This window comes from Myodes glareolus, chromosome 2, assembly GCF_982192425.1.
Source record: "Myodes glareolus chromosome 2, mMyoGla1.1, whole genome shotgun sequence".
Classification (NCBI taxonomy): domain Eukaryota; kingdom Metazoa; phylum Chordata; class Mammalia; order Rodentia; family Cricetidae; genus Myodes; species Myodes glareolus.
The window spans coordinates 40,749,806-40,775,632 of NC_142027.1; the positions used below are offsets into that span (position 1 = coordinate 40,749,806).

At 40.3% G+C, this 25,827-nt stretch overlaps 1 protein-coding gene across 1 annotated transcript in view; it reads left to right on the top strand.

Annotated features, from left to right (window-relative positions):
* Crybg3 (crystallin beta-gamma domain containing 3) overlaps positions 1-25,827 on the top strand; it is a 108,598-nt gene that overhangs the window by 41,274 nt on the left and 41,497 nt on the right. Inside the window, exons 4-12 of the mRNA XM_048422732.3 lie at positions 3,853-9,967; positions 11,360-11,404; positions 11,677-11,792; positions 12,919-13,066; positions 18,109-18,245; positions 19,024-19,138; positions 20,230-20,265; positions 22,127-22,260; positions 25,263-25,389. Of these exons, the coding sequence (XP_048278689.3) occupies positions 3,853-9,967; positions 11,360-11,404; positions 11,677-11,792; positions 12,919-13,066; positions 18,109-18,245; positions 19,024-19,138; positions 20,230-20,265; positions 22,127-22,260; positions 25,263-25,389 (6,973 nt within the window). The remainder of the gene's footprint in view (positions 1-3,852; positions 9,968-11,359; positions 11,405-11,676; positions 11,793-12,918; positions 13,067-18,108; positions 18,246-19,023; positions 19,139-20,229; positions 20,266-22,126; positions 22,261-25,262; positions 25,390-25,827) is intronic.

Genomic DNA, 25,827 nt, shown 5'->3' on the forward strand with positions numbered 1-25,827 from the left:
TGCTGGGATTAAAGGCATGCGCCACCACCACCTAGCTCTGTTTTCATTTGATGGTTATCATTTTGATGTTATATTTTCACAGGTTCACAGTCATCATGAAAAGCTATTTTGTCAAGTAGCTCTTTTCAAAAACCCAACTTTGTTAGTTGTATTGCTTTTCTTTACACAGAACAGTTAAAAGTCTTCCCTAGCATGGGAGAGAATATGCTTAACTATGTGCTTTAAAAGAAAGTAGATGTTTAAAGAGTATCTTAGTCGTGTTTTCCCGAAGTGAGTTATTAAACACGTTTTCTAAAAGCCTGATTGTTATTTGCAGACTGCTAGCCTTTTTTTTTTTTGTGATAGACGATACCTCTGTGGCTGAAATAGCAGGTGTATCAAGTTTATCCGTACTGTAGCAGAGCACCGTCCCAGCCTTTAGAGGCTGAGTAAACATTCCCATGACGTGCTAGTGTCTTGGGCATCTCTGCCAGTTTTTGTAAATGCGTGTAATCTCTTAATACTTTACTTTATTCCTATAATTTGGGAGATTATGTATCTTTTTGGATTAAAAAAAATCAGATGCATAATTACACATATGAAATTCTCTTTTCTCTGTTCAGCTTGTGAAAGACAGACCCTTTAACTTTTGTTTGTTTGTATTTGTTCTTCTGAGACAGAGTCGATTTATTATTTATCCCTGGCTCTGTAGACCCAGGCTGGCTTCAAACTCAGAGTTAGGCTTGTCTCCGACTCCCAAATGCTAGGAGTGTGTGCCACCATGCCTAGATAAAGTCACATTTTTTAGCAGCTCTATTTTATATAAAAAATGAAAAAATAGGACGTTTTTATGTTTTTATCAATATTCAGTTATAGTGATTCTGCTGTGACCTATGAAAGAACAGCATAGAAACTAGACAGTGTTGCTGGCTGGTCCTTTAAATCATGGCAGCATAGCTGCTCAGAACTGAAGCAGCTAATTATACTGCATCAAGCCAGGCTTGCGACTTTGATGTTCAATGCTTTAAATATGGCAGTTGCTTTATATAATGAGTGCACACTTGGGTTACAAATATGTAGTATTTCCATCCAGGGTGCTGCAGAAGATTATCTGGTTAGAACTTTAAGCCAAAGCATTAAATTCATCATAGTTGAAATTATGCAGAAAGTCCTAAAAATATAAAAGTATAACACCGAGTCCTCTCTCAATACTCCAGAACTATACAAGGCATTGCTATAGTAAGATTATAAGTACGGCACAGGACAAGCTGCTTTGAGATGTAGTTCAGCCAAAGCTGGTTACAAGTTATCTATATTTATTATGCATGCCAAATAATGCTCTGGTTCCTATTTTCTGTTTATTCCTTTATCCATTTCTGGATCTGGGTCATATTTTGGAAGAAAAGTTGTCATCTACAGAGCATAGGTTTTAAGAATATATAGTTTTATAATTATATAAGTATAATATAGTTTTAAGGAACATGACTTTGAAAGAAAAAGCATCACAGGAACTGTTACTTTTTCCAACATCTGGATTTCAGCATGTTTTTCTGAAAGGTTCTTGTATTTTTTGAATTTATACATGCTGATATGGGATTTGCCAGTAACACTTCTTTTGTCTGTTTTTACTTTATGAATATTTTGAATAATCTGTATGAATATTCAAGTGTGAAATTTTGAGTTTGTATGTCTATTTTGCCTGCATGTATGTCTGTGCACTGTGTGCCTGCCTGGGCCTGCAGAGTTCAAAGAGGGTGTTGGATATTTTGGAGCTGGAGTAAGGGTGGTTGTGAGCTGCCACATATGTGCAGCGAGTAGAACCAGGGTCCCCTGCAAGAGCAACAAGGGCTCTTGATCACTATGCCACACCTACAGCTCCTGTTTGTGTCTTCTTAAATTGTCTTAGAAAGCCTGCCTTATCCAAAGTGAGGCTTTGTTTTCCAATTCTGTGATCTAGTCTGAAACTCATACTGTAGTTAAAAGCCACTATGCACGGACCTAGTTTGGTTAATTGATAATGAACAGTAAAATAAATGAATGGAACAGACTCTTTTTCTTGTCTATACTTACAGCATGGTAAGAATTTTAGGAGCCAGCATTTATATGAGGTGAAATAAACGAGTTCAGCTAAAATTTAAGATATATGTAAGAGATATAAAATTTAAGATGTATGCTGAAGTTTTTATATGCTGAAGGAGAGGTACTTGGCTTTATTATTGCGATAAATCTCGCTTTCTTAACATTGCTTTAAAAGTCAAGATGAACTGTGTTTTTAAAGGTATTGGAAAACTAACTCGATTTTCCACGTTTTGTATGGGTTCTATACTAATGTTTTAGATCATGCTAGGCATTACCTGGAAAAGTCACAAAGCAAATATTTCCACCATTGATCCTTATATTCAGGACCCTACATTATAACATGAGTTCAGAACTTAAAAACTTTAATATCACTCTTAAGAATCAAGACATGGAGGCTGGAGAAATGGCTCAGTAGTTGAGAGCATTTGCCGCTCTTGAAGAGGACCCAGGTTCAGTTCCTAGTACCCAGGTCAGGTGGTTCACAAACACCTGTACCTCTAGTTCTGGAGGATTTGATGCCATTGTTCACAGACACCTGCATTCAAATGGCATACATGTGTACGTTCAGAAGCACATACATACATACATACACACGTGCACACACACACACACACACACACACACACATATATATATACATACACATAAAATAAAAGGTAAATCATAAAGAAGACCGCCTGAAGTAGATTGCTTAATGTTTAGAATAACTATCAACCATATATTAATTCACAGAAGGCATTGCATAGATGCTATTTTCTAGATCTTTTGTAAAGTATTTAACTCTGCCGAGCTGATAACGGCAAATATATGTTCCCTCAGGTCGTTAATAGAATAGTTGGGAAAAACTCCTTAGCTCTCTGTAACTTAATGTGGTTTATGTTGTGATCTGTGAATTGGGAGAAAATTGAGAGGTCAGAGACTAAATATTTGTCCTTCTTATAGGGTTCAGATTGGGTGGAGGTAATTTTTGAGCTCCATTCTTAAAGCTTAGGATTGAGGTCACTTTCCCTTTCATGACAAAATTAAGGGAGTAGGAATGGTGTTTATACAGGGCTACAAAGCCACCTGGCCTGTCTGGGAGCTTCAGAGGTAGGTTCTTCACAGCAAGCTTCATGGTGAAAGCATCAGGAACTTCCTGCTGCAGCCGGTTCTCCAGTCCTTCTAGAACTCCATGTCTGCATTCACCCAGGCAGTTTAGCAGTTGCCACAAGTGGGATGTTTGAAAAACTCAATATGAGAGGAAATCATTGGGAATTGTATTATTGATTGAATTAATGCCTATTCCATGTTAACTATGAGTGACGCCTCTTGTTCCTAGCTAACACTTCTCCAGCTTGCGCACTAAAACGTTGCCATTCAAATTCACATGGAAAATTAAAGGCATAGACACTTGCCCTAATATTCTGATTTGCTAGAGAAATCAGTAATATGTAAGTTTAATGGTACCAACGCAAAGCACAGTCAGTGTTCTGCCTTAGAGTAGGGTGTTTGGGGATCAGAAGAAGAACCCAAGCCTTGGTTTGTCATTCTGTGTTCTTTCTGTTGCCCACAATTAGAAGTATATATGCAGTGAGATAAGAAGGAACAATTCTGAGGAGTTCGTATGGTATGATAATTACATGCTGTTTGTCAGATTTTTACTATTTTTAATAAAACAGGTAAACTTACTAACTAAAATTCCTAGAATATTCTCTAAAACTCGTTACAGGAGACATAGTATTAGAAGGATATACTTCACAATGATATACTGTTATTAATTATATCGCTTGATTCCCATGCTGTTTCTTTTCACAGAAGAGACACTGTTGGTAAACCCGAGAGGCCTTCGGTAACATATGCGACATATCGAGGCCCCACCCAAATCAGGAAGTACTTGAAGCAGCAGACTGTGTTGGAAACTGTGCATCACTTAGACAGGGAAGATGAAAGCTCTGACTATAGTACACACGCACATACTGGCTCTAGAAATATAGTGGACCCTGTGACGGCCCCATTGTCATCAGCCAGCAAAAAGGGAGCCACAAAAGACTGTTTGCTTGGCGGTCCGTTAGAAGTCTCTGGCTACAGCCAAATAAATCTCAACATAGAAAGTCGTCTGGAAAATAACCCAGTCTTGCAGAATAGTGCTTCATCTGAGACTATTTTAGATAAAAATAGCCATGGAGGCTCTGGGAGAAGTTGGGCCTCCCCTTCTTCAGTGTCTAACCCCAGCTATGTTGTTGGGGAATCTGACTCACAGCCTGAGAGGAGTTTGGTATGTTCGCCATTGTTTATAGGAAGTAGAAGCAGCCAACTCCCTTGTCCAGAATTTCAGAGAAAAACTGCAACAGAAAATACGTGGAGAGAAAACAGCTCTGTGATGAGCGATGGGGTGTCAGTGCCAAGAGAGGAACATGTTGAGCCTCAGAGACCTGCTGTTTCTGATTTCTCTTGTAGTAAATCTGATGGGAGTGTCACTACCAAAGTGGAAAGTACAAATTTGTCAAGTCCAAATAAATCAATTAGGCATGAAGATGTACGGTTGCCAGGGAGTAAGTGTTGTGACAAGCCAGCCGCAGATAACCCATCAGGAAAGAATGTCAATCACACCAGCATTGCTGCTCTCCAGGGACATGCTGTGACAGACTCGGAGCTTGTTAATGAAGGAAAGAGGTTACCTGCACAAGAATCACAGAAAAATGTGGTTTCAGAAATCATGCAAGAAACAGAAGCTGCCTCTGGGGGTGAGCCCACAACTTTAAGTCATCAAAGAGCTCCAGAAGATGGAATTGAGTCCTTACCCAAAGATACTGAGCCACTGTGTAAAACAGAAACCAAAAGGCTTGGTTTGGAAGTACATGGCAAAACTCACAATATGGCAGAAAATCAAGAGGATCTTGGTTCTGTAAAATACATCAATGACTCAGCAGATGTAGCAAGCGTAGAAAGTGAGACAGCACCTCAAGTGAATTTTGAACTAAATAGAAATCCTGTTTCAGAATCTCCTCTTCATGCAGAGAATCCACAAAATCCTCAAGTTTTTCCTGGTGCTGAGACACTTCTTAACCTTGACTGTAAAACATCTGATTGCAGTGCCTCACCGTCCACCTTTGCTTCTGGACTCGACATGCTCTGCAAGTTGAATTCCCCTGGCTTAAAGAGAGAGCGATCTCTGTCCAATGAAGCTGGACAGGAACACATTTTCTCTCATCCTAGTGAGTGTCAAGATGTAGGGAATCATTCTGAGGCTGCAGACAGGGAGACTCGTTCCCTTCACCTTGGACATGCGTCTATCATCCTTGAGTCCAAGGAAACTCTTCCTGATAGTGAAAAATGCCAGTTTCCTCTAGGTCCTGAAACCGTTGGCACTCATTTAGCTGGGGTAGATCTGTTTGACTCAGAGCATGGAGGTGTCTCTGAGGATTACAATTCTGTTTCGTCTCATGGTAAGAAAGCAGGGTTAATGTCCTCAAACACTAAAGCAGGTAGCCCCACAGAGAAGTCTGATTCTCTTTCCTTGAAAACCCAAGCTGCTAAAAAGTTGCTCCAAGGAGAGGTTGCTGCTCAGAGCAGCTTCCCTGTTGCCTCGCATTCTGAAAAAGGGAAAGCCTCGTCCAAGCTGTCTTTCTCTCAAGCAGAACCCAGAGACATTTGTCAGGATGAACTTTCTTTTCCTCAGTTAACAGTTGCAGATGAGCTCGCTGAGACTGTCTTATCAGAATTAAATTCTCTGGTGATTAAAAAGGGCAAAAATGGTCAATCAGTGGATCACAAGGAGATGACAGAAATGTGTTTAAGTGGTGGCTTTAAAGAGCATCATCAGGCTGGGATTTCTCCTTCTTCTCAACATCACAGTGCACAAGAAACAGAGCTAGATACCCTAGATAATCCTGCTCCTCTTCTCAAAAGCAATCAGTTTGGGATTGTACCTCTTGGACCAGAGGAGGAATCCACGGGGCACATGGCACAGAACTGTAAAGCTAGCATGTGCATAACCAGCCCATCTTTGGCCTCTCGTACCACTAAAAAGAGTTCTAGTGTCACTGAAATGGAAGAACTGAGTTCAGATAATATTTCTCCAAAGTTCCAAGAAACTGACAACACACAAGTATATTCATCTTTTCTGGGTTCTGACGCCTGTTTGGAGAAAAACGGGTTTACATCCGAGGATCCTAGCTCAGTCAGTGTACCTTCTCTGTTGGGGTCAGAAGGGGAAGCCTCCTCTCCCAGAGAAAACTCTTACGTCCAGACTGCTGGTGCTCGTATTCCATCTTCCTCTTGTCACTCTAAAGGAGATAGCGCAGCCATAGCTTCGCATAATCTCCCAAGTCATTTTGATGCTTTAAAAGTTACTGTAAATCTCACATATGAAGGTGCTTCTGTTACTGACCCTCTGGGTCCTAATAGTGCTGATTTGGAATTAGAGACGTCTAGCCCCAAAGGGGCAAAAGTGACGCCATGTCAGGGCTATTTGGGGACTCAGACTAGGAAGGTATCTCTTGGTTTCCCAGCCACTGACTGCTTTGACAATCCCATGAAGACAGAGACGGGAACAGTTGCTGGGGCGCCAGTGTCAGTTAACAGCTCATGCCAGCAGTGTTCTGAAGCATCTGCTGACCAGACAGAAGCAAGGAGAGGAGCACATGGTCAACTTTTACTCAAAAGTGGTTTACTCTCAAAAGCTGATACATTGGTTGAGGAGATTTTGAGTTCTGTTAGGGAAGAACTAAAATCCAAATACACAGTTGGTACCTGCCAGGAGCATCCAGCCAAAGATGATGGAATGAACCCAGGTACTGTGAAAGAAGATACCCCATCAGAAGTGGCGTTAACGGGCATCCAACTGAAAGAGTGTTTGGAAGAGAGACGTGTGGAAAATATGTCAGAGGTCAAAGAAGAAGAGGAGGACAGTGTTTCACCTGCAGTTGGTGAGACAAGTCTTCTTTTTGATTTTGATAGAGTGAATATCTCTTGTTTGTTAGAAGAACAGACCAGGGAATTAGTCGATGAGGTTATTTATGCAGTCCAAGAAAATCTGACTGATGCTTTCAGTGATACTGAAAATATCCGGGCGTCTGAACCTCAGGCTAACACTTCAAAGATTCTGAACAGTGGTGGCGTTAAACCACCTGGTGTCATTAGGGAGTTCTTGGTGTCAGAACAGGCAGTAAATCAAAGCATGTGTGAAATTAGTGAAAATAAACTATTAGGTAAATTCTCTTCCATAAGTAACTTAGTAAGTGGCACTGAGTCAATTAAAGGAAGAGAGACTGTTCCCTGTCAGCAGCAGTCCCCAGGTTTTGGGAGTGGAGCTGAACAGTCTGATAATATACATTTGCAGAAATCAGAGACTGTTTTACAAGCTGAAGGCATGTCCCATCCGAGGTTAGATGATGAAGTGAAGCCACATTTGTTTGTCAGTGAGGACCATAAAAAGGCAGCAGAAACAGAGTGTATGGATAATCACAAAATGGCAACAGACGATACTAGAACTCTTGTATTAAATTCTAACTTGCCTCCATTTGCAAATGATGATGTCCACATGCCTGGCACCTCCAAAAACAGTTTGTCTGACAGCCTTGTATGCATATCTGAAAAAAGTTTGCCAGGACATACCAAAAGCACACCCCTTGCAATGTCAGATATGGGGAAAGCACACAAAAAGGATAATGAAGTAAATGTAGGGAAAATCACGCTTATACCTTCCATGTTAGAGATAGGAAAGCCAAGTAAAAGGGATGCTGAATTGAATATTATGAAACACGGAGCAGCCCCGCTTATGTCACAGAAGGAAAAAGCATGTAAAAAGGATGCTGAATTGAACATTACAAAAGCTGAGTCAGAAGTTGACATTCTTACAAGGGGAGGCATATACCAAATGGATGCTCAGGTACATGTTGAAAAACCTGAGGAACCACCTGCCACTTTGGGAATGGAAAAAGCTTATAAGATGGATAGCGAAGGGGACATTGGCAAACCTGAGGTGGCGCCTGCTATGTCAGAAATGAAAAATACCCATCAAAAAGATGCTGAGGGAGATATTGTAAAGACTGAGGTAACACCTGTTTCAATTGGGATGGAAAATATTTGCCAAAAGCATGCTGAAGGGGATGTTGGAAAGGCAGGGGTCGCATCTGTTCTGTCAGAGGTGGAAAATACCTACCAAAAAGATGGTGAGGGAATTTCTTCCAAAGCTGAAGGGACGGATTCCTTAGCAATGGAAAACGCTTACCAAAAGGATGACGAAAGCGGTGTTGCAAAGACTGATGTGATAGCTGTTGAATTGGAAATGGAACATAGTGACCCAAAGGGCTCTGAAGGAGATCCTGACAACACTGAAGGGATGTCTGTTAGGTTCACAGCGGGAAACGCTTATCAAAAAGACACTGACGGGGTTAGTGGAAAGATAGAGCGACCTGTGTCGGAAATGAAAAGTACTTACCAAGAGGATGCTGAAGATGTCTGTAGAAATGCTGTAATGGTCCCATTTGTGTCAGACGTGAAAGAAACATGCCACGAGACAGTACATTCTTCCTTGGCTATTTTGGAGAAAAGAGTCCAAAGAGACATGGAACAGTCAAATGGAACAACTGAGTCTGTGCCTTCTAAGACAGAAATGGAAATAACAGCCCCGAAAGATTCTAGTGGCAGCATCGAGAACCCCGAAGTGTTGCCTACAGAGGTAGCCATCGAGAAAACCAATGGAACACCACCAGAAGTGACCATTACACAAGTGGAGGTCATGCGTTCTGTTGCTGAGAGTGAAAAAGGTCCTCAAGAGTACGTGGAGAAGAGTTTTGAAGAAAGAGAAGAGTGGTCTGGTGACGTAAAGGAGGGATTGATCCCGCACGATGACAGTCTGGCTTTGCATTTCCGAGGCTATGAGTCACCGACATTAAGTAAGGATTATGAGGGCTACCCCGCCTTAGCAATGCCAGATTTTCGAGAGGAAGACACAGTAGTAAGGTTCAACAAAATAAAGTCTGTTACTTCAGTATATGACAAGAGGAGAGATCTGGATTATAGCGATGAAAAGGAAGAGTCGCATTTAGCCTTTATTCCTCAGGACGAACAAGAGAATTCCTCCTTCACTATCTTGTACGAGGAGCCTCTTCAGGAGGAGGACAAGTATGCTCCCACCGAATTAAGAGGGACACAGTCTGTCTTATTTCCCGACACTTCCTCCAACAGCATGCCTGGCCTCGCGTGTGAAAGGTCTGAGAGCAGAACTGACCTGGTCCATCACTTGGAAAAAGAAGGTAAACTGGGTGAGGCATTTGATGGAGACAATTCAGAAATGTTCCTATCAGTGGAAGCCAAAAGGTACAAAATTTATCCCCTAGCCCTGAGTCCCATTTATGAGGATGACAGCTCACAGGAGGACGTCCTGTCCAGCGAGGTCTCGCCTGGTCACCATGGCTCCACAAAATCAAGGGACAGTGCCAACCAGCCGTCATCTGTCCTGTCCCTCCTCCAGTCGGTGTCGGAGCGCTTACAGAAAAATTTTGATGGAGATGACAGGCAGGTGGCTGAGGATGAGGAGGAGGAAGCAGCAGCAGCTTCCGGGAAGGGTTGGCGAGCTGAAAGGAGGGAGCGTGTCACCTTCGACTTGGCAGATCCCTCCATCACCTTTTACCCTGACGACGACCAGGAAAGCCCTGGACTCTCCAGGCCCTATGTGGAGGCCAGTGAACCGACCACTTCCAACCTGCAGCTTGGCCTGTGGCCAGAAAAGGCATCCCTTCTGCAGAAATCAGATCTGACTTCCAAGCTGCACTCTTCCCTGAAGAGTGCCTATCATCAGTATCTGCAGACTTCCAGGACGCATTCCTCAGACGCAGGAACCAGATTTGGTGGTGTCTCTCAGGAGCCAGTGTCCAAGTACTTCCGCGTCCAAGACCACTCAGGCAGATTGAGTCCGTACATAGAGGTAAGTTCCTGCGATCTTTAACTAGTGAAGCAGAAGTCTTGGTTGTGAGACTGTCTGAAGGTTTATAAAGAAAACCCGTGTGTTGGGAGGAGCACAATAGCGGAGGCCTGGATATTTGGGAGGCTAAGACAACAGAATTGCAAGTTCTAGGCTAACCTGGCATCTTAGTGTCAAAAGAAAAGAAAGAAAAAGAGCTGTATGTATATAGCTCAAGAGTGGTCGCCTGGCACGCAGGGACAGGGTTCACTTTACACACACACACACAACAGTACTTTGAGAAGGAAATTTTGTTGTTTTAGAACTTGAGGAATATTCTTTGAAGCATGTCATAGCGTACCTTTCAGTTATCTGTTAACACCAGGAAACCAAAATTGCTTAGAATGTAAAGGCCCTATTAGAGAAACCAGTGATTTCAGTCTTTGGCTAATATTTCAATGTAAATGAAGTGATAATTTATTGAATCTTTCAAGTTACTGTATATTGCTACTTCCCATTTAACTTACTTATGTCAGGAAAATCTCTGTTCAGTAACGTTTTTACTGCTTTGCCTTGCCATGTCCTTCACCCACAGCGGGGTGCCGAGCATCATGATAAAAAACAAAAAGCCACATTATAGTTGAGAAATACTTTCAACTTCAGTTAACACTTTTCCTTGGCTTAGAAACACCCATATGTTTAACATGGAATATTATTTGAGCGTGGAGCTTCCTTTGTTGGCATTGCTAATATCATGGAACTTTCTAGAAAATCCTCAAGGCCTCTATCTTGACCCTTGAACCGACTTAGTAACTTACTAATAGTTGAATACTGAGCAGTTACCCTAAAAACCAACATGATTTAAAAATAAACGACGGTATTAGATGAAATTTTGTTTTTTCTGGTGTCTACTGCTTACCAAATACATTAGACCCTCTTCACAAATACAAAATCTGGTTTCTGCGTTTTCTACTTTGTCTCCCTACTTCTGACTGTTCTCCAAGCTTCCACACCAAGGAACAATCAAGGTGGCTCTCATCTGGGAATATTTCTCACTGTTACGTACTCCAGTTTTTCACTGTTTAAAATCCTGTTCTTTTAAGAGAGCCTCGCCAGCCCGCAGCCTCCCTCCCTCCCCTCCCTGCTGCTGCCATGACCATGTTTTCAGTCGTTCTTGGGGTGTGATCATCTATTAGTTCCTTCCGAGCTGTGCATTTCTTGAAAGCAGGGACATTATGATACTTTCTTCTATATTTACAGTTTGTTTTCCTAGACTATAGAAGCATGTATACATGGCATGGTTATCTAGTCAGTGCGTGACAAATTGGGCTTATGACTGTGGAGAATGGACTCTGTGTGTAGACATATATATTTTTTCCCTGCTATATCTTAGTTGTTCCACTTTTACTATTTCAGAATGTTGACACACAAACTCTGAGGTGTAACCCAAGGCCTGGAAAGGTAAGCATATTGTTCTCTTGTGGGCTGATATAAACGCTGAAACTCTGGTTGCTTTCAGGCTTGTGTGGAATTGAAGGCAAATACTTTTGACTGACTTAGTGGGAGTTTTTAATCTTTTTTTAAACTTAAGAATTTAACATCTGCAATAATTACTGAAAACATTAGCTTTACTCATGCAGGGGAGTTTATTGTTTATGTTCTATGACATTCTTAACTTCTTTATGCATTCTTAAAATTAGTCATTATGCCCACCTATTTACTTTATGTTACAGATGATTATCTATGATCTCCATGGAAGTAAATATAAACAAGAAGTCTACTGTAATGTTCCTGATGCTACAACATGGTCTTTCCCGAATGGGGCACTGATAAAAGTTGTAAGGGGCTGGTAAGAACCTTTTTTGAAATGTTACAGCCTATTATTTAGAACTAACCATGGCTTCTTATAGTTATCCTTTGTAGCATTTATTAAAGTCATAAACCTTTCCCTCAATTTACTAGAATATTTGAAGGATTAATAGTGTTTTATAGTTTAGTCCTTTTATTTACTATGGTATGCTATATAGGTTATTTTTAGTATTTAATGCCTGCATTGGATTGCAAGATCCAATGTATACCATCAGTGCTATTTTACAATTGAAGTATTATCTAAATAGAGTTGCAAGACAAGTTGAATGAAACATGACTTTGAAAAAAATGAGTTCAGAGTTGTGGGAAGCTATGGAATGTGAAGGCTACATGGAGCCATTTGTGTAGTTGAATTCCTAGTGTGGTAGGAAAATGATGGAAAACCTCCTTTGTTATTATGGACACTGCCCCGTGGATAAACTGGAGCCAGAGTTCTCGTGTCCAGTGTTTAGGTTAGCCCGGGCCAGTATGTGGGCTGTAAACAATGTGGTGTAGTCTTGTCTTCATGAAAGAAAATGGATTCATGTCTGTAGTACCCAGTGATAGAACAATTAAGACAGAAACATAACTTGGCATCCTTAAATTATTTTTATATAAATGTAAGGTTTTATGTATATGACATATTAAAGTATATTTGTATAAATACATATTCAGATCTCTGTTGTAATACAGTGTTTAATGTTTTAAATTTTATTTAAAATTTTTCATCTCATATGTCAGAGTGCTTTGGCTACATGTATGTAGGTGCACCACATGCATGCGTGGTGCCTGTGGCGGTCAGATGAGGGTGTTACTGGAATTATGTATGATCGTGACCCATCATGTGGGTTCTGGAAACTGAGGTCAGGTCCTCTGCAAGAGCAACAAATGCTTTTGACTGCTGGGATATGTCTTGAGTCCCCTCCAATTTTCAGTATTTTCATTTCTAATTTGTAGAGATATTTTTAAACATAAGTTACTCTGTATTGCTATTTCTAAAGTACCATTATATGCTAATAGCAGGAGCTAACCTAGCTTTAAAAAATACATACAGTGATCTGTGACCTACTCAGTACTTTTTCTTAGAGATGTCGACTCACTAACCCCTTGTGCTTCTGTTTATTCAGCTGGATTTTATATGAGAAGCCCCATTTCCAAGGTCAGAAATGTGTTTTGGAAGAAGGGGAAAAGGTCTTAAATCGGGATTGGCTTCTTCAGAACAAGAAGCACCCAGAAAGAAACTTTGTCCTGGGCTCTATCAAGCGTGTCTTAAAGGTAATATAGCCATTCATTTGCCACTGTATTTTGGTTTTAATCAAGTAGTAAAGTTGTCCTGTGGCCTAACACTGCTAAGAAATAGTTTGTCTAATGTATTAATCTTCATATTTAAATTTATACATATCAGATATTTAAACAAATGATAACTTAAAATTTAAAAAGCAGATTTATAAAATTTAATAATTTTGAATGATAACTTTATATATATGTATTTGACATGGATGTAATGCTAGGTATAATCACTGTAGGAATATTTAAGAAAAAGGTAGTAGTTCCAAATCTATCTTGTTCTAACTTACGTACTGCTACTTAGTACTGTGTTTGCTTGCGTGTTTGCCTGTATGTGGGTGGGTATGTATATATGTAAATGTGCTGGGACATGTTAGAGAAGGAAAAATTGGGAGAGGAAAGTGTTGCTGTTCAATTTTCTGTTAGAGACTTATTGAAGATGAGTGAGGTCTTCCAACACAGAGTCTCTGCAGCAGGCTTTCTTTTGGGCTGCTTGCTACCAGCTCCCATATAAAGACACGAGGACTTACTAGTTGTGAATATTCAACCTTATCTTATGCTTGTCCCAGTAGCTCTTATAACTTAATTTAACCTGTTTCTCTTCATCTACATTTTGCCTTGGGACTTTTTACCTTTCTTTCATTCTGTATATCTTTCATGGCAACTCTTTCTTTTTTCTTCATTCTCTCTCCTCTCAAGCCTAGATTCTTCCTCCTACTTATTCTGTCTGCCCACCAGCCCTGCCTTTCCCTCCTCTGCCTAGCTATTGGCCATTCGGTTTTTTACTAGACCAGTCAGGTGCCTTGGACAGGCAAGGCAACATCTCTTTACACCGTTAAACACGTCCAGCATAAACAAATGTAACACACCTTTACATAGTTAAAGTGATATTTCACAACATAAAAATAACACACCTTTACACAGTTAAATAATATTATTCCACGACAAGGCTCTGTGTTGGCTAGAGTAGGAGTGATTACTGATCAGGGCAGACCTCAGATAAGAACAGGATCCCGTCTCCATTTCATCAAAACATAAGACAGGATACGGTGTACTTACTAATGTGGTGACCATAGATATGGAGGATGTGTGTGTGTGTGTGTGTGTATGTGTGTGTGTGTGTGTGTTCGCGTGCGCGTGCATGTGCATATAACAATAGTACTTAAGAGAATGAGATAATGAATCTGGGAGGTTGAGGAGCACAGGAGGAGTTGGAGTGGGAGAAGGGATCTATATTCAGTGCTCAAGTATGAAGTTCTGAAGAAAATTTTAAAAGCTACCAGTTGTGTAGAAATATTTCATGGTTTGCTCCATGTATGAAACTTTTGATAGTTGTAGAGAAAAATTAAAGGTAGTATATAGAAATACCCAAGTTATCATTATGTGTCTGTATGTATTACATATGAATCAGAACTACAAACAAATTTATATCTAACAAGTATTTGTGACTGCTTATAGATCTGATGACTGTAGGAAGCAGTGGAATAGATATATTGCAGTCTTTGAGTCTTATTTCTAGTTGCTGGAAGTCTGGAGAAGTATTTGACTTGGGAAGTACGCTCAGGGGACCCCTGGGGCATGCAGGGAAAAGGCACCACCAAAATAAGGTGTATCTGAGTTAGAATCTTGAACAGATGAACAAGAATTAGCGTGGTGGATGAGTGAGGCTTGGCAGAGCCTCTTTGTTCAAACAAGTGGGAGAGCATTAATGGGTCCATGGCAGAGAAGACAGTGTCTTCTTTCATGTTTGGAACTACCTGTGACAGTGTCTGCAAAGCCAATTTAAGTGGTCATTTAATCATCAAACCTAGGAAAAGTTTCCTCAGATGAATCATTAACGTGTAGGTGGAATCTTTGGGATTTGCATAGCTTGTGGTTTTGTGCCTTCCTGCCAAACCTAGTGCGGGAAAAGTGGAGAAGGTTTGGCAGCCAGCCAGTCTTACAACTCTACTAAATCAAACAAGAGCGCGATCAAACAAATTTAATCTGCTGAGTATAGAAATTTAAATGCATATTTGCACATCTACCTTTTGCTTGAATATGTTATAAGAAAGAATGAGTCGTGCTCACATTTTTTCTCTCTTCCATTGTTTATTCATTGAGTCATTTTTTTCAGCTGTAGTGTGATTGATCACATGTCTTCACAAACCAACTTTTAGTATGGGAGGAAATGAAACTATTAAACCTCAAGCAGAAAATGTAGCAATATTTTAGGAAGTGAGACTCAGGCGTGGAACTCCTTTCTCCTCCAGCTCTGTCAGAATTCTGCCTAGGGATATCGTCTTTCTTGTGGCAGCTCTTGTCCTGCCTAGACTCGTCTCAGCCAGCGTTACCTTGTTTCATCATCTTGATTTTAGTTGCTCTCCCCTGAACTTAAGGTCCTGATTTAATGATATCTTCACTTGATTGAGCAAATGCGTCAGGGACTGTCAGTGTTCAGCATGTGTCGATTCTATTTAAGGGTCATTATTTGCAGCCAATGAAAGTGACTGGGGTTGGGGGTGACAGCACAGTGAGTCCAATGCAGTCTTTTCTGAAATCAGAGCCAGTGTTGTAAATTTCCTTGTTTACTATTTATTCCTTGTACATCCATTTCAAAGGTCCGATCTTTTCATTCTGGCCAGAAATGACTAGGGTTAATGCTGACATTAGTGAACCCTGAAGAGATATTGTTGTTAGAGTAAAGGCGTCTTGTATAAGATGGAGAAAACCTGATCATCCTTTTTACCCTTTTTTATTAACTACAATTCATTCTTACTGTTTCTCCTCTATAACATTAACTTACATATATTAATCATTGAGACTTTACCAAGATACATTTGTAAAATATAGCATGATTGGAAAAGTATTGAATAAAGCCTGCACACTTTTGAGTCATCGTTTATCGTTGCTAAGTTACAGTAAAGGACCCTCTAGTTGTAAGAGTTTGACTGCAAAAGCCCATCAGTAATTATACGAGTCTTGAAAATATGACTGTTTTTGTGAATACTACCCCCAAAGACAGCTTAGTGGGATCTCTTTCAGGCCTCGAGTGAATATTGCACTTGTCGTATGTGAGGATGAAAGGCTTCTCCCTTTTGTTCTCATCGTTTTCTTGAGCTGTCATTATGCTTTGGCGGCCTCGCCATTTCCTTCTGTGTTACTGTAGACACGAATGTCTCTTAGCCTTTTCCCTTTTAAAGTCCACCACCCAGACATTGTTTGCGCAACACAATGCAGAGGAAACTTGTTTGTGGGAGACATTTAGTTCTGTATTCCACGACTGTTCCTCCGCTCCCCGGGGGACCATTAAGACCACAGCACTTGAGGTAGCATTAGCAGTGCTCTCTTATCAACAGCACACCACAGACCGTTGAAGATTGACAGGTGACTCTTCTTTGTATTTCTGCCTAATTGTAAAGTGTAAAGCTTCAGAAGGACGTAAACTTTCCTATTTTAAAGGCCATTTAGGCTGTGCTGCTTTAGTTTACTGCAATTTATGACTGATTTCTGAAAAGGAGATGTACACATTTGCTTGGTTTTAGAAGTACATCTGAAGGAAAACATCACAATCCACATGTCATAATTATACATAATATACACGCCCTGCTAGTACTTTCGTAGTTTGTTTAGAGTAAGACTCTTTTTCTTCCTTAAATTGCCTCATTTTTTGAAAGACAATGGTGATAACACATTTTGACTAATAAAACCTGTTGAGTACTTAATTCCCTAGGACAGCATATTCTAGTTAGTATCTTAAGTTACTTCATTTGTAATTGAGAACAATTGAAAACTCAAAATGTGGAAAGTTTAAAAAATTTAAAATAGTAAACCCTCTAATTAAAAGGAAGTCGTTCAGTCTGTAGTTAGTGGTATCTCTGATGATTGTTGCATGTACTCATTTTTATTAAAATGCATTTATTTGTATTTCAAGCAATAGAGGTAAGAATTAGGTTACTGAAACTTGATTTGTATGATTAAGCACTCTTGAGTTTCTGAGGTTGTCTGTTTGAACAGAATGGTATCTATGATTTTGGAAAAGGGAAAAATCATTGTGATTCTAATTCCTTAAGAAAAGACAGTTTTTTAAAACATCATTCAAGAGATTGTTAGATATTATAAGAAATTCCCCTTGATAAAGAAGGCTGTCTCTTTAGATGCATCATGAGCAGCACGTATAAAACTTGCAGAGGCCAGTGTTGGGTGTGACTGCAGAGCTCTGGAAAGTGTGTGTGGGTCCTGGTACTGTAGAAAACCAAAACCAAGAAGCAATCTGCTGTGCACTGATCCAGGGAGTGGTGCTCCTAGCAGTCCAGGGTTTGAAGGTGCTCTCGCCTGACCCGTAGTTGTGGGTTGCGATTGTTACTGCAGCTTGTACCAGAAGTGGAAGTAGATTAAAAAGAGCCAGGCAAGTGTAGTTTTAAAGGAAGGTCTGACAGTTGGTGTCCCATCTTTAAAGGCTGGGACAGAGTCAAATTTCATAATACCTTTTATCATCGAGCCAACTTGCACTGAACAAATAAGAGTCCCACAAGTAGGAAAACACATTTCCTTTCCCCTCACCTCTAGTTCCTTCTCCTTTGTTGATGAAAATTAGATAAACACACCAGAGGGGCAGTGCCTCTCCATTATTTATTTTTTATGTCCCCCAGGAGATCAGCTTTTATTTAAGTCCTTTCCTCCCTTTGGGCTTTGTTAGGCTCCTGAGAAGGAAGCTTGCAGACCTCTGGCTCTCAAATCGTTTAGTAACTGAGTCATTCTTAGCGGGACAAGTATTTTAAAAATGAAGCAGAAAAAAAAGAAAGAAAAGAAAGCAAGACAGTAGTTTTTCCAGCAACGTTCATGTGATTGTTACATTATTCATTCGATTCCCAAGGAAAGCTTTTTTTTTTTTTAAAAAAATTTGCTTAAGGATCACCAGTTTCTCCCTTGTGTTGCTTCATGGAGACTTCCCAGTGCACAATGAAAGCATTGTGACCATGTGTCCAGGGTGTTTACAACACTAGCCTGTGTGTCTCTAGATGATTTCAAAGGCTGTTTTTCTTTTCCAGGATTGCAGCATTCCGGAGATAGAGCTGTACCCCGAGTCCGACCCTGGGTGCTGCCCTATCTACATTCATCGAGCTGTGCCCAACCTGGAAGAACTGAACATCCCCAAGTCTGCGTCCTTCATGGTGAAGTCGGGCGTGTATGTGTCGGCTTTTCTCAGTTGTAGCCATTAATGGCCACCAGTTAACCTTTTCGCTTCACGTTTCAGTAGATGACCTATGAATTCTGACGTTTTAGTTAGTGTTGTTTATGCTTCCGGATACCCAAGAAAGACTACTTCCTGGTTTAAAACCAATGCTGTCCTTCTTTGGATCCAATTAAGGCTTTGATGTATGACTCCTAGGAGCAGGGACAGAGTCCCCAGCCTTCTTGATAGATGGATCACATTGTCTTTTTATCTAACACATTTGGGAACTGGGAAGTAAAAACATGTCCCTGACTTAGAAACTTGGATCCTGAAGGATGTCTGGCTTGTGTTAGCTGTTGATTCTTTCAGTTGACCATTTCCCAAAGCAGCATAACCACTGCTTTGTGTTTTATTTCCCTGTTCCTGAAAGGCCAAGGTGAGTCATTCTTGCCTTGTTGATGAGTGATCCACCCTGTGGGGCTAGCTGCAAGCAAAGGTTGGCTGTTGAGTGTTGCTTTCTAAGTTATTTTCTACTGACATTAAAGGTACCGCACGTTTTAGGTCTTAGAAAATTCTAGGGCAGCAATTAATTCACAATACTCTACCATATGGTAGAGAGTACATGAATGTAAGCACTTAAGAACATGTGACTGTTCCTCATCATATGCTAATTATTTTGCTACATTTTATTAGTGTAATCCTGGAATTTTTTGATGGCCCCCTTTCCTCTTATAGAGCCAAACTGAAGTATTATTATCATACTGTAACCAACCATTTGTACCTTGTCTAGTTGGCTGGCCTACCCAGATATTAATTTTAAGGGGCAAGCTACAATTTTGGAGGAGGACCAGGGGCTCTTTGAGATTTCTGCAGCAGAAATGAAATCACTGCATCCTCTTCAAATGGTAAGCAGGTTCAACCCGAGGCTCTCCTCTTCCCTGGCACCCACCCCCGCAGAGGAAACACTGCTGAGAGCCCTCAGTCTCAAGACATGAAAGCATGCACCACTGAATTGGCACATTGTATATTGTGTGTTCATGTTTTACAGAACGTTTGCATTTACTTAGAACTCTGGCAGGCAATATGTAGAATTTTTTTTTAAAAAAATAAGCATTCCATGAAATTTTAAATATTGATTAAAATCTGGAGTTTTTCTTGCTGATGCTAATTAGAAAATTAGTTGTAGGAGATTGTCTCTTCCAGTTTAGTAATGGATAGTAAACTCAGCATTAATAATAAATTGGCTGCTCTTTCACTGTTTACCGTGTTAAAGATTAAATAAGTGCCTGCAGCATCTCTGTGGCAAGCTTACTTATTTTTTTTTTTTTTTGAAGAGCAAGCTGTTCGATTAAGTGCAGGCTATATGATAAAATATGCTTGGTCCTGTGCCTTGGAAAATGGAAACAAGGACAAATGCAGAAACTTTAAGCAACATCACAACGTGGAGTAGCATTTTTAACACTTTAACATTATGTAGTGAAGGCTTTTGTGAGACTGATGTTACTTTTTATACTGTACAGTCTCGATGTGACAAGGGCTTTCGGTATGATGAGCTGTGTTGCGGAACTGGGGGGAGGAGGTGTGGAGATGGTGCAGTGTCCTAATTTAGACAGCCTGACTGACATAGGGGATGCGTTTGAATACCGGCCTTAGAAAGGTGCCCTGCCTAGGGTGTCTTCTGGAGCTTTTAGCAGTCCCATCCTTCTATTTGGGGTACTCTACAGCTGCAATTTAACCTTTAATTGGTTGTGTTTGTGTAAAGGTCCTTTGATTACTGATCTGACAGCTTTTAAAAACGTCTTGCCCTGTCCCTACTCATATAGGTCAGTCAGTCTGACTTGGTTTTGACTACTGTAGGGTTCTGAATTTACTATAGTTAAAATTTGACTGCTGCATTGTCTTAGCTAATGAGATTTTTGTAACTTACACATAACTTGGTTACCTTTCCCCTTCTTATGTATTTACATTGTTCTTTTAAATATCTTGTCATCTTTAGGGCGGACTGAAAGTGGAAATGCCTATGAACTTAAAGGTAAGTCTTGAACTGTAGCCCAGCTCAGAAGTCTGAACACGAATCTTTAATACTTTGATATGAGACCGTCCTAATGATTGGAGGCTGTAGGAGTTGGAAGTGACTGTGTGGAAGGTTTACTGAGGGCCCCATCTGTGACTGTGAATGGGGAGTGAAGATGGCTTACAGGCTCGGAGGTCTGTGCTGCCATCTCCCGCAGACCCACTGTCAGAAGGAGGCTGGTTTGATTTTCGTTCCATGCTGAGACTGAAGCTGGGTACTCAAGTGAATTCAAGTGAGCTCAGCAGGACTCAGAACAATGCTTGGAAAGAGGTCAATGTAGAGGAGTTAGAAAGGGCTAGCTCCTATTGGAGCTGTCAGTTTGCAAGTTTGAGTGCCTGAAAGGGAGGGTAGAGGCAATGCAAACTGGGTGGCAGAAGTGACAGGGTCAAGCATGTTAGAAAAGGAAAAAAATTACAAATATGGGTGAGGAGAGATCGGACGAAAAATATGTCCTGTGGTCAAAGGTGCAAACAGCCTTCAAAGATAGGAAGTAGCCCCTCCAGCCAGAGGTGGGTATGGAGGACGACACCCATCCTCGCTTTTCACAAAGTAAGATGCCATGCCTCCAGTCCCCTTCTTCCTCCACATCACAAGTTACAGAATTGACTGTGATTTTCTCAGTCACACGGATGGATTCGTTTAAAACTCGCATGGCTCAGTGCATGTCTTACACCCGGAGCGCACGCTGGGGTCATCTGAGTCTTAAGAAAACTTGAGCCTTGTCTCCCTTCTCAAGTATGCTGTTGTGATTCTGAATGAGGCCAGAAAGTCTTCAAAGTTTCCCAGGTGACTAAAAATGCAGCAAAGGTTGCAGGCGGCTGATCTAACTAATAAAGGTAGAATTACCTGTGACACTCTCTCATGTGACTCCTGCTGCCGCCTCCAAGTGTTGTGAGTCACGGCTTGAGTGTGAAAGGCTGAGCTATCCTGGGGCGTTTGCACTTTGACACATTGTAGGCCTCTGAGTAGACTGATTTTCCTAAGTAATCACAACTTGCCAATTAGAAATTAATTAACATTGGTGATGTCATAAGAGCTTGTTCATGAGTACTGCTTTTTACTTTACGATCATCCCATGCAGCAAATAAACCGGAATAAAACTTCACTGTGTGTATAATATTTGTATATGTTAACTTCATAACATATCTATGATTATTATAGCTTCCTGTGAAAAGCTAGTGTGTAGTGTTTTTTAGTCTATAATGTCATAAGTTTTTGTTTTTGTTTTTTAAGAAACAAGGTATAAGTTTTAACAGTTTTATATACTTAAGCCTAGGCATTTATCACCAAGATCTTTGGTTTTAGTTGTATACAGATAATTTCCATTAGCCACAGGAAGGAAGAAGGGTGAGGTATGGAGGGATCCACACTGTTACCACAGCCATGGATTTAGGGGAGGGGGGTACCTGAAAGGTAAAGACATCAGAACAGTAGAGAGCCCTGTGTTAATAGTTCTCCACTGCCTACCTGCTTCCTGCAGGTGGGATGTGAGTTGAATTCACAACACAAGAGGATACAAAGAAAATTCCAGAACCAGCTATAAGGCAGTTTAGCCTACACAGTGGTCCTAGCGTTTGGGTAACCAGGAAAATGTAATAATAGCCAGGCCCACTAATGTGAAAGAAGCTCGAGAAGAAATGATCGGCCCAAAGAATGATGATGGCACAGACATACTTGGTGAATGTCAAATGCTGTTTTCTGTCATAAAATTAACTTTGAAAGCACATGTTACACCCTATTCATGTTTTGTCTCTAATGCCACTAAAGTCTATCCATGGTACAATATGAATACGTTAAATAACAATTTCGTGTCTTTCAGGTTATCCTTTATGAAAAACCTCACTTCCATGGACATACCAAAGAATTTAGCGAACACATAGATTCTGTCCCTAAGTTTTTAAAAAGTGATAAGGACTTCCATGGCATTGGATCAATTCGTGTCATTGGTGGAGTGTGAGTGTCACATTTTCAATACATGATTTATTAGCCTACTTTTTGCAATTAGCTCAAACAATATGCTAAAGAAGACAAAGTCAGCCAACCTTAACCTTAATCTATCTTCTTTCTGTCATATAGTAAGTAAAATACACAACTTAATAGTGATTGGCCCTACTTATTGGTTTTAAAGACTTACTGGTTTTCAAGATTTTGAAATAGAAACTATACTATGTATTTAATGTAAAATTTCAATACCTAGCATTTCTAAAATACCATAGAAGAATTACAAGGTAAATTTCTATTTTTTACAGACTATGAGCTTGGGGGAAGGCCTGGATTCTTAATCTGCTGTTCTGTTGACCTATTAATATTGGTTAACTTATGCTCTAAGGGCCTTGGTAGTGAGTTATCTCATTAAAGTAACAGAGTAAGCTCTGTGATCTCAGAGTCAAAGATTGACATTTGTAGTCTCCTGTCCTGGAAGTACTTTGGATGAAACTGTCCAAAAACCATTAAATATAAACACAGGGGTTTCACTGCGACCCCAGCCTCAATCGGCATTACTCTAGCAAAAGTCCTAAGAAATTTGTAACCAGGCTGGTCTTTGCCTGTTTTGTGTTCTTGTGAGGGTAAAAACACCAAGTAGAAACTTGGCTGATAGCAGATTTGCTGTGGAGAGGCCCGTGCCGGGATCCATCCAAAAACATTCTCATGGATCCCTTCACACAGTGGTTGTTTTGAATGTGGTTCATTTTAATACCAAGCACTGATGAAACTTGTTAATGCCCTCTAGCAAACGATGCTTTTAAAATATCCATAGGTGTGAACCTGTCTACAGTCACCTATGGTTCTCTATTCGCAGTTTGTGGTACGAACTAACACATTAGGCTGGTATGGTTGCCATACCAGCCTAATGAGAATAGGAGAAAACTCTAATACTAGTAAGTAGGTCATATTGATACTTGGTCTGGTATGCCGATAATCATTTAGTTCCTTATCCCTAAATTAAAAGTGTTACTTGGTGTTGAAAGGACAGATAAAGTTGAGTAGATACGTTCTTAGTCTATTGTGTTTATTTGTAATATTGTGTTTATTATAATGTTCCCTGATTTGTGGACACACATGTATATTGCTAAAACTCTGCTATAGAAGGTTTTTGTCTGTTTTTCCTCCTAAGACCTAACCTAAATGTTTTTACCTAGATGGATTTAAAACTGGTTGTCTGCCTGAAGAGTCATCTGCTAAAATTTAGTGTGATGAATACCGTTATTTCTTACAATTGCTTTTTTAAAAAGCGTCAAAGATTGGCCTGTGATAGAGAATACACACTTTCAGTTTTATGTGACAGTCAGGAGAAAAACACGATGCCCACACTTAGAAATGACAAGCTAACTTGATTGTTTTTCAACACTTGTTTCATTTCTTGGCTTTTTAGCTGTTTAGCTTTATTTATGGAGAATATGGGTCCTTTTTCATCCCTGTCCCACCTTGAGGAATCTGAGGTCAGTAAAACTGATGATCTTGCTAGGCTGTGGTGACACACGCCTTTAATCCCAGCAATCAGGAGAATCTCTGTGAGTCCAAGGCCAACCTGGTCTACAGAGTGAGTTCCAGAACAACCAGGGCTACACAGAGAAACCCTGTCTCCAAAAGCCAAAACAAAAAACAAAGCAAAACCAATAGAAACAAAACCCTTAATTCATCTTTTAACATTAAAGTCTTGGTACTCTTCATTATTTTTCTCAGTCAAATATAGTTCAAAATGGGCTTCGGATAACTTCCTTGATACAAAAGAAAACTTAGACTGTGTTAAGTTTTTACATTATAGTTTAAGAATATAATCATCATGTTAATACTGTCTGTATTTCAAACTCACTAAAACGTACTAGAATGTTTATAGGCTCTTTGGGCGTCTTGTGGAATTCTACTCCCTAGCATTGCATATACCTAGAAACAGATGGATGGCCACAAGTGTAGTACTTTGTGCTGTGTGAAAAGAGTTTGGTTTTATATATACACACTGCTTCAGATCGGTGGAGAAAGAATAATTAATAATAATAATAGACATCCTTCTTGGGATTCCTTTTTTTTTCCTTCAAGTTTCTGAATCTGAAAGTCCCTATTTTGGAGGGTAAGAATAGTCAGCCTTGCAGGCTATCCCTTTGGAAGGTCCCACCTTTACTTCATTATCCAGGTAAAGGCTACTTTTTGGGGGGGGGGGGGCAGCGCATTTTATGAGTCCTCTTTGCTCACATTGCATTAGGTGCCGTGGTGTAATCTTTCTAAAAGCATAAGGTTCCCAGTGGAGTCTAAAAGCCTGTAGAGCTTATCAGTGTCTCCCGATTCTGTGAGAGTAGAACTCAGGAAGCTTGTGTCCCTGGAAAGTACTCCGCAGAAATGCTTCCTGTTTCCACGATGAGTACTGATAAGACGCTAGGATGAAGCTTTCCCACCCATAAGTATTTACAGGCAGACATTTCATACATACAGGATTCCAGCTCAGTAGTCTTTCCCAGTTTCTCTTTGGGAAACCTCCCTGTATTGTTTTTTATCTGCAGCTGGGTGAAGGGTTCCTTTGGCTTACACCCTGAGTAAATGATTAATAAAATAGTCCTTTCTTGTTTCGAGAAGGGCTTAATCGGTGTATTGAAAATGATTTCTTTGGATTTCAGTGCGGGTTTGAAACTTCTCTCACTGGCTATGTGTTCTTTGCATTATTTCTACTTGGCAAATTATTCTCTGACCATGGTGAGACACGGTACTAGTCATTTCACAAACACTTAATGAGCTTGCTCTGTTGCAATGCTACAATTAACCTTTTGTTGGGAAACGTTTCCACACTATAAAAATTATTGATCCACGAGATGTGTACCATTTGCCCATCTTTGTGCCTGAAAACAAACAAGGTCATTTTGAATACTAGACAAATAACATTGTTCCTTGTCATCGTACTTTTCTCTTTTGCTTTCTTAAAACTAGTTTTATCAGTGGCTCACTTGAGTCTCCTGTTTTTCTAGGTGGGTTGCCTATGAAAAGGAACATTTCAAAGGCCAGCAATTCCTACTTGAAGAAGGAGACTTTGAAGATAGCAGTGTTTGTGGGGCATTGAGTGGCCCCATCATGTCTTTCCGGTACCTACAAGCTGTGAGTTTGCTTTCGTAACATTAATTCGTACCTGTTTTATATTTTCATAAAAATGAGACATGATTTCTGATAGAGCCTGATGTCATAGCACCTGAGAGTATCCCACTGAACAGGACTTGCCTGTTTTTCTTGCCTGCGGTGATTATTATAAAGTATCTGTATTTTTCAGTTTTTATTTTCCTTTTGTTTTTGAGACAGTCTTTCTCTGTGTAGCCTTGACTGGTCTGGAACTCACTCTGTAAACCAGGCTAGCCTAGAACTCCCAGAGATCTTCCTGCCTCTGCCTTCTGTGTGCTGGGATTGAATGTGTATACCTCTATACCTGGATTACTTTTCCTATTTCATCCATTGAGTCCATTATTTTTGAGTGCCTCCTTTGTTAGGTGTATTGTGATAAACACAGCATATAGTAGCCGGAGGCCCCCATACCAACACCCA